At 44.6% G+C, this 15,336-nt stretch overlaps 1 protein-coding gene across 1 annotated transcript in view; it reads left to right on the plus strand.

Annotated features, from left to right (window-relative positions):
* The window catches only part of E2F2 (E2F transcription factor 2), a gene marked incomplete at its 5' end in the record, with an annotated part of 41,123 nt that extends 30,043 nt beyond the window's left edge, over window positions 1-11,080 (plus strand). The window contains 6 exons of the mRNA XM_081334405.1: window positions 2,053-2,158; window positions 4,125-4,344; window positions 7,031-7,212; window positions 8,063-8,172; window positions 8,707-8,854; window positions 10,788-11,080. Coding sequence (XP_081190531.1) covers window positions 2,053-2,158; window positions 4,125-4,344; window positions 7,031-7,212; window positions 8,063-8,172; window positions 8,707-8,854; window positions 10,788-11,035 — 1,014 coding nt within the window. The 3' untranslated portion in view covers window positions 11,036-11,080. The remainder of the gene's footprint in view (window positions 1-2,052; window positions 2,159-4,124; window positions 4,345-7,030; window positions 7,213-8,062; window positions 8,173-8,706; window positions 8,855-10,787) is intronic.
* Window positions 11,081-15,336: the final 4,256 nt, after the last annotated feature.

Below are 15,336 nucleotides of genomic sequence, written 5' to 3' on the forward strand. Positions count from 1 at the left end.
TCTTTCCTTCATTTCCACACAGAGTCCTCTTGGGGGTGGGGGTGGGAGAAAGTCTTTGGGCCTCTAGGTTTTCAGTCTGCTTAAATGTGTTTGCAAAAGAAAAAGGTGCCAGGATACCTGGCTCGCCCACTTTAAATATTGACAGGTGACCTACGGGCACAATTGAGCACAGCATTTCGGTTGCTAAGTGGGATTGTTGTTAAGTGGGTTTTGCTTGCCGTGCTTCTTAAAGAGAATCACTGCAGTTCTTAAATTAGTAACGCAGTAGCTGTGCGAATCTGAATTCCCCGTTGACTTTGCTGGTCAGAAGTTTGCAAAAGGGGATCACGTGACCCTGGGACACTGCACTGCAGTGGTCACAAGTATGAGTCAGTTGCCAAGCGTCTGAATTTTGATCACTTGGGGGTGCTGCAACGGTCGTGTGGAAAAAAATGGTGATATAAGACAGGGGTCTGCAACCTTGTCAACTTTAAGACTTGTGGACTTCAGCTCCCAGCATAGCTGGCTGAGGAATTCTGGGAGCTGAAGTCCACAAGTCTTAAAGTTGTCAAGGTTGCAGACCCCTGGTTTAGTCTGACAATAGCACTGTATGCTGAATTATTAGGAAAGACACTTATCTTAAAAAGACAAGGTACACCTTTTAGGACAAGGGTGAGCCATCTATAGACCGAAGTTTCCTTCTTTGAATCAATCCCAATCTTGTACAGGCTCCAACATCTTACTACGGTACTAGAAATTCAGTGGCATGCTGCCTCGTTACAGCAGAGACATTTGATAACACATATTTTTTAAATTTTTAAGCTCCAATAACACATCCATTTTATTGGGGTAAAGTCAATCCCCGTTTGACTTGAGCAGGGGATTGGAGTAGAAGACCTCCTGGGTCCCTTCCAACTCTGATATTCTATATTCTATGTTCCCATCAGAAAGCAACACAAAACACCCCATAGCTGGCTGAGGAATTGTGGGAGCTTATGTCCACAAGTCTTGAAAGTTGTCAAGGTTGCAGACCCCTGAAATAAGAGCTGGGGTGACCCTGGTGGTTAGGATGCAGTACTGCAGGCTAACTCACTACTTACTCCAGGAGTTCGATTCTGAGCTGCTCAAGGTAGACTCAGCCCATCCACCCTTCCACGTTTGATAAAAAAGAGGAGCCAGTTTGTCCGATTCTGTAAACCGCTTAGAGAGGGCTGGAAAGCACTACGAAGCAGTATATAAGTCTATATAATTGCTATTACTATAAATCGCTTTTTGCAGTGCTGTTAAAACTTCCGTCGCTAAACATACTTTTGTAAGTAGAGGACCTGCATTTTATTTCATCTGTTTCTTTACTGCAACCCATGCAAACAGACTGAAGCTGCTTAGCGTTATGGGAACCAAAAAAAAAATAACCCAAGGAAAAAAAACTGTAATAATGAAAAACATATTTGTGAAAAAGTTGGCAGGGGGCAAGGAAACCCAAACTGAAACGGGCCCATTCAGCCAACATCCATGCAGGAAATACGTTTGTACATTCATTCCAGATGATATCACTCTAGGAATTTCATGTCTACGTTAGAAAGCAAGGCGAATGGATATGCTGGCCCTCAGCTCGCTTTCCCCATTGGGTGTCCTGATGGGGGAAAGCATGGGAATTGTAGTTCAACACATCTGGAGATCATCATGCTGGGAAAGATTACTGCGGGAGTTTAGCATAGCAATACATTTATTATTATTATTATTTTGGCAAAAAAAAAACTGTGTTAAACCCCGTGGTGTGCTCCGGAATATATGTGCATGCCAGTTTTCTCTGCAGGTTTTAATGCTCCAAATAGCCCTTCGAATGGAGGATGCAGACAGATACTAAAACCCAGAAACGGGCACGGCAGTCTTGTTTTATGACATGGGAAAACCAGATTAGAATACCGGAGACTAGGTCATGAAATGTTGTAAGGCCTTGTGGATTGAAGAGAAATGGAAAGGACGTATGGCAGCTGTTTGTAGCCAAGTGTGTGGGCTCGTGGCTTTCCCACCAAGCTAACCGTGGCCGTCTCTTGTTTCTCCTTTTCTTAGGCCAAGAGAAAACTGGATCTTGAAGGAACCGCTCAGCAGTGCATCCCAGAATTCCGAACACCGAAAGGCAAAGGAACCGCGCTCCCACATATCCCTAGTCCAAAAAGTAAGAGGCCTTAGATAAGGAAACACCGAACAAAAGGATGCTTTGGCAAGAGTCTAGAGTTGCTATCTTAAGTTTCTAGTCCTCGTTGAGGATCAGCTTGAAATGGGGTAGGGGCAGATTCCAGTGAAAAGTGAGAAATCTGCTTCGGTATCAAGTTGTTGTTGTTATTATTATTATTATTATTATTATTATTATTATTATTATTATTATTATTATTATTATTATTACTATTATTATTATTATTACTATTATTATTATTATTATTATTATTATTATTATTATTATTATTATTATTATTATTATTATTATTATTATTATTATTATTATTATTATTCAGCATGACCTGCTTAGCTCAGTTTTTGTTTTTATTTATTTCTTTTAAATCACAAAGTGTTTGGATTTTGCAAAATCGAATTTGGGTCAGTTGCCGGGACCGGAGATTTATACTCTTCCGATCTTTCGTGCTGGAGCCCATCATCAGGGAATTTCTCTTAAGATGGGCTCTAGCATGAGTCTGAAAACTCGGAAGATTAAATATCTGGTTCTGGTGACTGACCTAAATTAGATTTTGCAACATTATCCTGGGACAGGTATATTTGCCTTCATTCATGTTTGGATTTTACCCACAAGAACAGAAGTTTGTATAGAGCAAGGGCATTTTTCAGTAAAGGAAGCTGTCGTTTCTTTTTCCTTCTGTCATACTTCTGGGAATAACATTACATCCTGAAGAAACATTACATAATACTGTTGGGTTATCTTAGGAGCCTAGATCTAATCTTGGTTTCGTAACAAGCATGGCTACACTGAAACCCTATTGCCCACTAGAGGGCAACAGAACACCATCTTTTAGTCTAGGTCAGGGGTAGGCAACCTCAGCTCTTTTATGACTCTGGGAGTTGAAGTCCACGAGTCATATAAGAGCCGAGGTTGCCTACCCCTGGTCTAGGTGCTGAAAGGATTCCCTATTTCAGAAACATCTTTTAAAATCTCTTTCTACAAATTTTATTTTAAAAATGAAAAATAAACCAAAATTATTATTTTTGTTCATTTTCCTGCAATTTCCACCATCCCTGGTCAAGATTATCATCCAGCCTGGGATGGGGGTTGTATTCCAGAGCACCTTGGAAGGCGCTAGAGTGAGGAAGACGGTTTTAAAAAAGGCAACAAAAATTCAAGCAGAAACTTAAATTTGCAGGAAATTTAATGCATAACCACTCCCAGGAATGGTTAGATAAGAGACAGATGGCCCACATCTGGATAGTGGGCAGGGAAAGAGACTCTCCCTAGTTTCTTGGGCTGTAAAGGGTGTGGGGGGGTGAGGGAATTGCACTTTTAGATTTGCAAGATTGATGTTGGCCTTCCAGGTAAATGAGATAGGAATCAAATCTCGGTATTCATGCAGCTTCTTTGTGCTGGGAGATTCTTTTGAGGTTCAGCAATTGGAATGTGTAGATTATTTACCCGTGACAAAGTCACGTTACCTGGGGTGCATCACAAGGAGGCTGGCCTTCATTGCACCCCATCAAGCCAGATGAACTAATTCTTACTTTATTGTAAAATTAAACTGACAGAATCTTGCAAGTCTGAAAGGACAATTCATCCTACCCCACCCTGTCTCAATTACAGCCTGAGGAACTATTAGGGTCTCTCCTGAGCCTCTTGCTCCACTCACCATCCAGGTGTGGTCTTTGCTGTCTGTTGCCGAATTGTTCCCTTGGCGGTGTCTTTTTGCTGAGGTCTTTCTCATATACCAGGGGTCTTCAAACGTGGCCCTTTTATGGTTTGTGGACTTCAACTCCCAGAATTCCTCAGCCAGAATTCTGGGAGTTGAAGTCCACAAGTCATAAAAGGGCCACGTTTGAAGACCCCCTCCATATACCATTAGAATGGTTCAGAAGCGGGAAATATCCCAAAGAATTTTAGTCTGATTGTGTTGCATGGATTTGTGTGTGTGTGTGTGTTCTAGCCCCCAAATCTCCTGGAGAGAAGACCCGCTACGACACGTCTCTTGGCCTGCTGACCATGAAGTTTATCCACCTGCTCAGTGAATCGGAAGACGGGGTTCTGGACTTGAACCGGGCTGCTGAGGTGCTGGAGGTGCAAAAAAGACGGATCTATGATATCACCAACGTCCTAGAAGGGATTCAGCTGATTCGCAAGAAATCTAAGAACAACATCCAGTGGATGTAAGTTGGTTGGAAAGACTTCAGGTGCAGATGTCTGCAGAGAAGGCCCAGTCTAGATTGGGTTGGATATGATGAGCAAATGTGGAACAGGAACGTCAGTTTGCTATAAAGTCAGCCTTCCCCACCTAGAAGATCTCCAGATGAGAAGCTTCAGTTCCCAGGATTCTAGCATTGCCATATGAAAAGGTTGTTCCAGACATCTGGAGAATAATCAGGCTTGGGGAAAAACAGCTGGTTGTCCAGCCTGTGCTTGAAAGGATATATCTGGCAGGTATTTTTTTAACTAGATTGCTTCATCAGAGAGACCAAGGACCATTAACGTGTTGACTGTTCAAAGTTTTGACACAGCTGAACAAATGGTGGATCTTTGGGAGGTCTGGCTATCCCAGCATCCTCATGTCCACCTGATCTGAGTGCTTGGCAACCAGTTTGCACATATGGTTGCAGCATCCTGTGTTCACATGATCAGTTTGCAACCTTCCCTGCCAGCTTCCAACAAGCAGAATCAATGGGAAGCTGCAGATAAGGTTTCAAGTCCCAGGGGTGAGTTTCTTTCACCCATGCACCTTCGCACAGCCCCTCTCCACTCGTGTTCTGCTGGATACTTAGGCAGTCCCACCCACATTACCCAAAACTTACTACACCTTCCTCACACCCTACAGGCACACACCCCACCCCCACACACACAATCTGCACTGGGTTTCTCATATACCATGGACCCTCTCCAACCTGGTCTGTCTCCTGCAACCCTCACACCCTTATACATCCTCCCCATGCATGTCGCATCTCATGCACCCCTTTGCACACTTCCCCAGTGCCTGCCTCCTTCCCACCTCACAGCAGCCGCTTTACCTGTTTGCAAGCCTGGGACTTTCAACTTCCTGCCAGCTTCCCCAGTGACTTTGGTGGCAGGAAGCTGGTGGGAGGTTGCCTCGTCTAATGACCGGCTGTGGGATTCAGTTAACAACGACAACTGACACTGAAGGAGGTGCCGCCACTAAGCATGGCAGTCACGCCTTACAATCCCCTCCCTCACCCACAGGAATTCCTGTGTCAATTGACGTCGTCTTAAGTCTTACCAGGCTCCCTCCAACTTTATATGGATTTGCAGCTGAGCGCTTTTTATTCATTCATCCAGATTGAGTGGTTTTCTCCTTCTCTAACCCAAACTGGCTCCTGGAGTAGCTGATAAGGTCAATAATGAGACCTCATGAGGCTTGCAATCTAAAACGGGTCCCCAACCCCCAGTCCGTGGACCGGTACCAGGCTGTGGCATGCCAGCAACCAGTCCGCACAAACAAGCAAAGCCCCGTCCATGAGATGTAGGCAGCACACAAAACCACGCACTTTCCGTTCTGTGGAAAAACCTCTCTTCACGGAACCGGTCCCTGCTGCCCCAAAGGTTGGGGACCTCTGATCTAAAAGACACGCAAGGAAAGAAAATGGGTTTGGAAGAAGAATATTGCAAACTGGGGCTCCCGTGTTCCAAATTTCACCCTTCCTTGCAATCAGCCGGGCAAGAAATACAGGTTGTCCTCGAATTACGGCCACAACTTGAGCCCAAAATTTCTGTTGCTAGGTGAGACAGTTGTTAAGTGAATTTTGGCCCATTTTACAACCCTCCTTGCCACGGTTGTTAAGTGAATCAATCCCTGCAGTAGTTAGTAACATGGTTGTTAAGTGAATCTGGCTTCCCTCCATTGACTTTGCTTGTCAGAAGGTCACAAAAGGGGATCACGTGACCCTGGGACGCTGCAACCGTCATAAAGGTGAGTCAGTTGCCAAGCATCTGAATTTAGATCGTGACCACGGGGATGCTGCAACTGTTGTTAAGTGTGAAAAATGATCGTCATTCGGTTTTTGCACTGCCATTGTAACTGAACGGTCAATAAATGAACTGTCGTAAGTCGAGGACTGCCTGCAGTGCATTAAAACCAATGCCAAAATGATGCATTTTTCTGCAGAACCAACAGATGAGTTTTGCTTTTCAAACTCCATCCCAAGGACTAATTGGCTACTGCTCTTCTTAAACGGAGACGCTGCTTTTCTCGGAGAATTGCTTTGAAGGTTTACAGTTTTCCTTGCTGTCCCTACGAGGCGGAGGTTATTTTCTCAGATTTTGCTTCTTAATACCCTTTGCTTTTCTTTTTCAGGCAGAGCCACATTTCAAAACAGTTTCCTTAATGTCTACATTTCATCTCAATCTCCCTAAGTCTGTTTCTCCCTCTGCTTTGGCTGAAACCCTTTGTGTTCGCTCATGTTTGGGATTAACGTCTCTCTCTCTTTTTTTTCTCTTAAAAACCCTTTGAATCTCCCTCCTGCCAAGAGCCGAAAGCATTTTTTCACGTTGTGCTTAACTTTGCATGAAAAGCCACACCATCTTACGTTTGCAAGACTTGACAGCCTAAGTTGCAACGTATACCGATAGATTTTTTTTTAACTTTTCCTTCCCTTTTCTTTTCAATACTTTTAAGCTTTCTGAATAATAGAATATTCATGGTTTTTCATCCCAGCCCGTAAATACGACCGCATTGAAATCTGTGTTGAAATAACGCAATGTATCAGGATTTATAATCTGCCCCCTCCCCCCCAAAAAACGGGGTGGGAAAACGAGAGCTCAAAGTGAAACCTTGAGCCCTGATTTAGCAAATGGACTCATCTGATCTGTTATTAATACGGTATCCAGGGGAACGGGCCTTTTTGAAGATTCTTTCGTGGCCACAAAACAACACGTCTTGCGACAAGAACTGGCCGAACTTTCCAAAAACGAGAAGGTTTTGGACAAGCTGATCCAGGAGTCCTCTCTGCAGCTAAAGCATCTGACCGAAGATGAACCCAACCAAAGATATCCTTTTGTGCGGTGGGTGGGTGGGTGAAGAAGACAAGGATCAGAGGACAGAGACAGACTTCCAGGGGGGGGTCAATTCATTCCTGGTACCCCCTGTGTTGACCAGTGGCCAAAGGTGCAGAATCCAAAAGGCTCAGTGCAGGGCAATTCTTGGGGTTCGCTCCATCAGCTAAGGCGAGGTGCACTGTTATACTCTTTAAATATAAGCCATAAGGCCCAGGATTGCAGGCTGCAGCCAAGCGCTGACTATATCTCCTTGCGCCTGCTTTGTTTATAGCCCACCTTCATTATTTTTATAAATAACAAGGTGTTGAGCAGACACAATACTCTTTCCTCCTGTTTTCTCCACAACAACAACCCTGTGAGGTGGGTTGGGCTGAGAGAGACTGACTTGCTCAGGGTCACCCAGCCGACTTTCATGCCTAAGGTGGGACCAGAACTCCCAGTCGCCTGGTGATTGGGCCAAAATCCACCCAGCTTACTTTCATGCCAAGGTGGAATTAGAACCCGCAATCTCCTGGTTTCTAGCTTGATGTGTTAACCACTAGACTAAATTTCCTTTATGATCCCCAAGATACCTCTAACAAGGATAGAACCAAAACGTCTTGGCTTTATTTTGTTTTAATTTAGTGGGCCACTATGGCAATTTTAGGGCCTGTGGACTTCAACTCCCTGAATTCCTAAGCCAGTATAGCTCTAGCTCAGGAATTCTGGGAGTTGAAGTCTACAGGCCATATTTGCTGGTTCAATACTTCTGGGAGTTGAAGGCCACAGGCTGTAAAGCTGCTATACAGTAGTTGCCCATCGTAATTCAGAGTTTGGTGTCTCTTTGTGGTGTTTTCTTTAACTTTCCTCTGTGTCCTACGTCAGCCTATGTCACCTATCAGGATATCCGAGCCATCAGCAATTTTAACGAGCAGACGGTGATTGTGGTGAGAGCGCCCCCTGAAACTCGTCTTGAGGTCCCTGATGTTTGTGAGGTGGGAACGGAAGTTCATTATTCTTCATTTCGGTTGCTGCTAAATCTGTTAACTCTAGGTAGTCCTCGATTTGCAACTGGCTGCTTAGTGACTGCACGAAGTTATGACAGATCCCCAAGGGGCACTTACGACCTGGTTCCGAAGTTCCAGCGACCACCACCAGGTCACGTGACCGCAGTTTTGGGTGCTCAGCCACCAGCCCACAATCACGGCTTTTTGCAGCATGCCCCAGTAATGGGACTGTGTTTTACGAAGTTTTTGCCCCAAATCAGTATTTACTTCTGGGGGACTTTTTTGGGGCAAAACCTGACCCGTAGAGAACAGTTGCTTCGCTTAACAGCCACTGCAAAAAAAAAGGTGGTAAGATCAAGTTGGTCATGTGAGTGGCCACATTGCAACCGTAATGTCATAAGTTGAGGACTACCTGTAATTGTTTGCTCCAGACAGGTGCCCTTGGCTTGAGGGTACTAAATCGTACTCTTTCTTGATCTGTTCCTCCTCCTCCTCCTCCTGCTCCTGCTCCTCCTCCTGCAGGAGAATGTCCAGCTCCACCTAAGGAGTACCAATGGCCCCATTGAAGTCTACCTGTGCCCAGAAGAAATTCTGGAAGAGAGTCCTGCCAAGGAGAGCTGTTTTCCTCTTCCAGCACACCAGGAGGTTACTAAACCTACAACGGTGAAAGGTAATGTTGGCAACGCTGAAGGGATGCTCATCTTGGTCTTCTGGGGAAAAACTCACTTCATTCTGAAAGATGTCCTCCGAGGTTACTTGCTGGACTGACTGTATTTGGAGGGCAAATCCCCTTCAAACAGGCTTCTGTCATCAAACAGCTGGGCCTGGGAGCTTCTCCTTTGATCATTCTTTGATCCATCAGATGATTCAGACTTGTAGCTTCCTGAAGAGACTCGCGGTTCATTAATGGAACCAAGTGACCTTGATGGCTCTCCTCCCTTGGTGGGAGGCTGGAAGATCCAAATGTTGAAGGTTGCTGCAGTGACACACTTCCTGCACCATCAGATACACCTTCCGTGACCTCTGAAGCCCTTTAACACAGGGGTCTTCAAACTTGGCCCTTTTGTGACTTGTGGACTTCAACTCCCAGAATTCCTCAGCCAGCGTGCCTGGTTGAGGAATTCTGGGAGTTGAAATCCACAAGTCATAAAAGGGCCGTGCTTGAAGAGCCCTGCTTTAACACCATGATTCTGTGATTAAGGAGAAGATTCATTCACCCCAATGTGTGCAGGATTTCCTCCCAGCCCACAGACTTTGTGTAGCCCACTAAGAGGCTGTAATCGGTCTTCTGCCCATCACCAATCGTGGGAAATATCTAAAAGTAAGTGCCCAGTCAAATTTATTTAGGGAGGGAATCCCATCATAGGACACACTCACCAAAGTCTGTTTTGCCCTTGTCTTGCACCTGGCTGTGGAAGCTCATATAAGACCAGGTTATCCTTAGGAAAAGGATGGGGGCAGATCTAGTCCAAATGGTTGCTTCTCGCCCTGCCTGCTCTTTCCTTTTCTGGGCCCAAAAGGGGGAGGAAATAGGGGGCAGGGCAACTGTAAGTACCCACTTTCTCTTTATGTGGAGCCTGCTCACTCATTTGGTGGGCAAAACGGTGTCAACGTTAAGGACTCTGGTGGATCCTGCTAGATCCTGGAATTCAGCAGTTGGGCTCCATCTTGGGACTTCGACACTTAGAAAAGTTCCAGTATTCACAGATCTGCCTCAAAGAAAAGGGGGGTCAAGCTATTCTCCAAAGCGCCTGAAGGCAGGACAAGGAGCAACGGATGGAAACTAACCAAAGAGAGAAGCAACCTAGAACTAAGGAGAAACTTCCTGACGGTTAGAACAATAGATCAGTGGAACAACCTGCCTCTAGAAGTGGTGGGTGCTCCAACACTGGAAGTTTTAAAGAAGAGATTGGACAGCCATTTGTCTGAAATGGTTTAGGTTTTTTTTTCTTGAGCGGAGGGTTGGACTAGAAGACCTCCAAGGTCCCTTCCCACTATGTTATTCTGTTACTTGGTGCCCAGGGGTGCCAGCTCTTGGCCTTGCCCTCTCTATTTATTTATTTATTTTATTTTATTAAACTTATATACCGCCCTTCTCCCGTAGGACTCAGGGCGGTTCACAAGGTTTTTAAAAACAATACAGCAAATTACAAAAATTAAAAACAATTAAAATGATTACATTAACCTTGAAATAAAAACCCCAATTAAAATACAACTAAAACCCCAGTTAATACTCTCAGTCCAGGCCGGAAACCTCGAAGAGCCAGGTGTTCAGGTCCTGGCGGAATGAGCGAAGGTCAGGGGCAGTCCTAAGCTCTACAGGCAGCTGGTTCCAAAGGGCCGGTGCACCCACAGAGAAGGCCCTCCCCTGATGTTGCAGCTAACGGCTGATGGTTTGTGGCAGATAGAAAATTGCACCTATATGTAAAATGCATTTCTAGTACAGGCAGTGCTCGACTTATGACCACAATTGAGCCCAAAATTTATGTTGTTAAATGAGACATTTATTTGGTGGTTTCTGCCCCCATTTTATTTTATTTATTTATTTTTATTTATTTATTGCAATGCTCATGTTGCATCTTGACTTCCTCTTGTTTCCCCAGTGGAATTGGTGAAGATGGAGCTGCCAAGCTGCCTGATGGAGGGAGAGGATGGTCTCCTGGAGCCCCCTCAGCATCTCCTGCAGCAGACGGAGGACCAGCTCCCTTCTGCAGCCTACGGCGACCCAGGCCCCCTTGTCAGTTTTTCCCCTTCCCTTGACCAAGAGGATTATCTATGGGGATTGGAGGAGGGTGAGGGTGTAAGTGACTTGTTTGATGCCTATGACTTGGGGGACTTGCTGAAAAATTGAACCCAGAGCTCCCCGGCCCTTGCTGCGGTGTTACCAGTTACCTATCCTGCGTGTACACTGAGATCCAGATTCCGAAGCTTTGGGCTTTTTCTTTTTGCATTTTGTCCAAAGGAAAACGGCTTGCAAGATTGCCTCTTTTAGTCGTTCTCCCTCAGTGTAGAAAATCCTTGCCCGTTCACGGCTTTCCCAAAGGATTTTGAATGGGTCCCAGTGCAGTAAAGCACCCCATAGGCTGCTGTGGGGAAGCCTCGCCTTTCTTCCTCCTCCTAGCATTTTGTCTGTCTTTTTGGAAGGGATGAGGATCAGATTTTAGACTCTTCCATCAGGCCCAATGGGAAATTGCATGCACAATTGCCAATGCCTTGGAGAAACCAGGAAGTCTTAATTCAGTTGTATATTTTCTTGTTGGAGCCCACACGTCTCAGGCCTCCATCTCAGGCACTCTTCACCCCCTGAAGACCCACAAATCTGTATGCGCGCACGCACACACGCACACACACACAAAACACTCCGACCCAAGCACTTAAGACGTAGTTAGATAGTCCAAAAATAAATCTCGTGGAATAGGAAGTGATTTGCAAGATTCCTGATCAGGAACAGGAAGTCGAAAGTGGCTGTCTTCTTGGTAAGAACTTCCCAATAAATATTACAGTCCATCCCTCTGGGGGGAAATGAACAAGGAGCTAGGCTAACTCCTCCTGGTGCCAAGGTTCCCCATCTAAGCGTGCCTAGGTCAACCAGACATGTCTCTGAGGCTGCTCAGTGCAGAATGAACCTGGGGGGATTCCACATTTTACTACCCTAGCTGAACTTCGGAAAATCCCAGCATGCCTGGTTTGAAACTAACTTCACAATGCCTTGCCTTCCACCTCAGAGGCAATATGGTATCCTCCGCATGTTTGGGGCTTTCTCATCCGTCCACCTGGTGAGGGAGAGGGATTTGTTGAAAAAGGAAAGAAAAAGAGAAGATTTAACCACCTGGCTTGTCATAATCATGGTTGCGCCCCAAGCTCTGGATAAATAAAACAAGAGGGGGTTGATTTGTTTTCTGCTAAAAACAGGTCTAAACAGGAGTAGGTAACCTTGGCTCTTTTATGACTCATGGACTTCAACTCCCAGAATTTTCCTGATGCAGCATGGCTCAGCTTGGAAACCTCTCCCTTTCCCCTCAGCATGGCTGGCTCAGGAATTCTGGGAGTTGAAGTCCACGAGTCATAAAAGAGCCAAGGTTGCCTACCCCTGGTTTAAGAAGACAGCTACGTTCTTTCCCAAGAGTCAGGTTAAAAGAGGACATTTTTAAATTCATGCAAACACACTTTCCCCAGAAAGGTCTGGTTTTTTGACTTGGCTGTGTTTATCTCATAATTGGACCATTCCTGATCACCCAACTTCATTCTTTGTTGGGTCCAAGTCTTCAACTGTTTGTTCCCCTTGATAGTCATGCCACCTGATGTAGTGATTCTCCACTTCTCCACGATTTGGATCTCAGCGGATCAGATGTTTTGTCCCTTAAGCCTGACCATAGCCTTAATTCTGAAGTATGTCTTTCTCTATCAAAAAATGGTGACCCATCCGCCATTTTATATATTCTAATGAGTGTAATAATGCAGCCTCTGCCTCACAATATATAAAGCGGATGTGATCTTACAGGGGAATGTTATACTAGTGGTGGAGTTGCACATATTTTTTCCTGCAGTTTGAAAATTTCCGTACTCTTACAGATCTTTTGCTTCTGAAGCTGGTGTCTTAGCAATACTTGTTTATTTTTCCCCCCCACTGTTCGGAGCAGAGCTTCACTGTATCGATGACACTGGATTTGACTGCAACTATCAGATAACCAAATGTGGTTGTCTACCAAAATACATTCATTATTCAAGATCTCAGGCTATACGTGTTTCCCTGCCATAAGGTCACATACCTGCAACTCTAAATAAAATTATAGTGCATTTTTTTTTATCCAGAGCTAGGCAGCATATTTGCTGCTGCTGGATGGAAGGGGCTACTTAGTTCAAAATTAATTTATTTCTACGAAAGGTAAAACGGCTCTAGACTTGGGTTTTTAAAAGGAAGAGATGTTAACGGTTATGCATGTCTTCTTTAAATAGCACGATGGAAGGGAGAAAAAAAATCAAAAGGTGGGGAAGTCTTTTCCAGTAACTGTATAATTGTCATTTCTAGCTGCCTTAGGTTGACACATGTCCATTTGTAGTAAATGCATCCTTTCTCAGGGAACTAGAATGTTACTTGGGTTGTTTCTGTTCTCATCAACATGTAGAGTAGAGGTGTCCAACCTTGGTAACTTTAAGTCCTGTGGACGTCAACTCCCAGAATTATGCTGGATGGGGAATTCTGGGAGCTGAAGTCCACAAGTCTTAGAAGTTGCCAAGGTTGGACCCCTTTGGCATAGAGGGGAACCCCAGATGCTAAATAGATAGAAGATGACATGGATCCAGGGATCTTCCTGTGGCTTAAGGTCTGATCCTTAAGCCATCAATCTTGCACAGTTTGGACCCATCCTTGATTTTTTGTTCTTCACAACTCATGAGACTGAATTCCTTGAGCAAATTCAGCCTAGCTTTAAAGGGGCCTTTGGTCTGCCTTAACCACATCATCATGTAGAGTTGGCTTATTGCCAAGTTGGGACCCTGTATCTAGGCTGTAATCTGTTCAGGAAGTCAGAAGATCTTAACTTAGTGCAGAGGACAGTTAGATTTCAGGATGAAATGGCAGCCTAGCCTTTTTTTTTTACATGCTTGTTTCTTCTGCATGCAAAGATGTATAGTTGGGCTGCTCAAAACATTAATTCCTTTGCTGCGGTAGGAAAAAGATCTCATCTCAATTGGAACGAAGGCTGTTGCAGTAGTGAATAACCAGAGGCATGAATGTGTGTTTGTGCATGCACGTGGGTGAGTGTGAGAAACTCAAAAGTGGATGTCAGATTCTGTATAGTGTTTTCGGGCACCTATCTTATGGAAGGGGGGGAATCCTCAATCTGTGCTTTTTCCTTAGCTGAGCTCTTAAAATCTGAATTACACCCTGTATTCCAAATTAGTTTTGCACTTTTCTTGTGCAAAACGTAGTGATTTATCAAGGAAGTGGGTCCATGTTCACGACGTAGGTGGTGGTCGTTCACAGACAGCTTCTCTGCCTTATTTTTCAGAGCCCCAGTTTAAACCCAGTGTAGTTTTTTCTGGCTACACCCGCTCTCAATTTCCTTGCTCAAGCAAGAAACGAGGGAGCAGAAGGTGCCATAGCGGAAAGGTGTCCCAGATTTGTTCCAGGTGGCTAAAGCTATGCTGGCCAGGCTGAAGATGCTCATTAGAATTGCACACAGTATACCTCTTGACACAGATGCCTTGCACAACCCAAGAGTGAGCCTTAGCACACTTACATGTATCGATGCTATTTCCGTCCTTGGTTCATAACCTGTCACCCCAGATCTACGACAACTCGCTACACCTAACTGCTGCGGGACAACTTGCCATGGAGCAAGAGTTACACTAATATCGAAGAAACAGTGGAATAGAATAACTAAAGGATGCCAAAGAAGGGACAAACTGAAATGTGAACGACAAAAATAAAAATTATTTTATATCATTAAATTGGAACTGTCCTGTGGCGAGCTGTCCCATTCTGTGCCACCCCTGCTTAAAAAAAGAGAAGTAGTAGTTTGGAGATGGTAGCAATTTCAGCTAATGGCTGGTCCCTGCTACAGTTATTTACTTAATTGTCTTAGCGTGTAGCTCATCTTAGTTAAATTCTGGGCTCTTGTACACAGTGTTGGAAGTGTGTGTCTGTGTGGGGGTGGGTGGGAGAGGTGCTGGTGTTCTCTTTGAACAAAGGGCTATGTGTTTTTTACTATTTGATAAGCTTTTTGAAGACACGTCTTTGTGGATTTCTTCGTCAATGAAATTATTTGTATGTACAGCAAATGGATTTGAAGAGCTGTTGCTCCATAAAAGCAGAGGTTTGCGGAAGGCTGTTTTTGGGAGCTAGGCTTATAGAATAATTAGTTCATCATGCCGCTGTTTTGTTAGCAGAGTTTTTTGTTGCTACTTTCTCACACAGGTTTTAATCTGGGTTGAGCTTGTATTTAATGAATTGCAGCTCAGCTCCAGTCTTAATTCTACACATGCGTGCGCAGGAGAGATTTCTTGTGCAAGCCACCTTTAAAATCTTACCAATACATTCGACCCAGTGACACTGCTGGGTTTTGTCTTAAAATTGTAAAAGTTGTATATAATTGTTGCACTGTATTTATAACAGGAGCCATCTTTGACGCTTGTTCGGCCACGTGTGGG

This window comes from Vipera berus (genome assembly GCF_964194415.1).
Source record: "Vipera berus genome assembly, chromosome: 9".
Classification (NCBI taxonomy): domain Eukaryota; kingdom Metazoa; phylum Chordata; class Lepidosauria; order Squamata; family Viperidae; genus Vipera; species Vipera berus.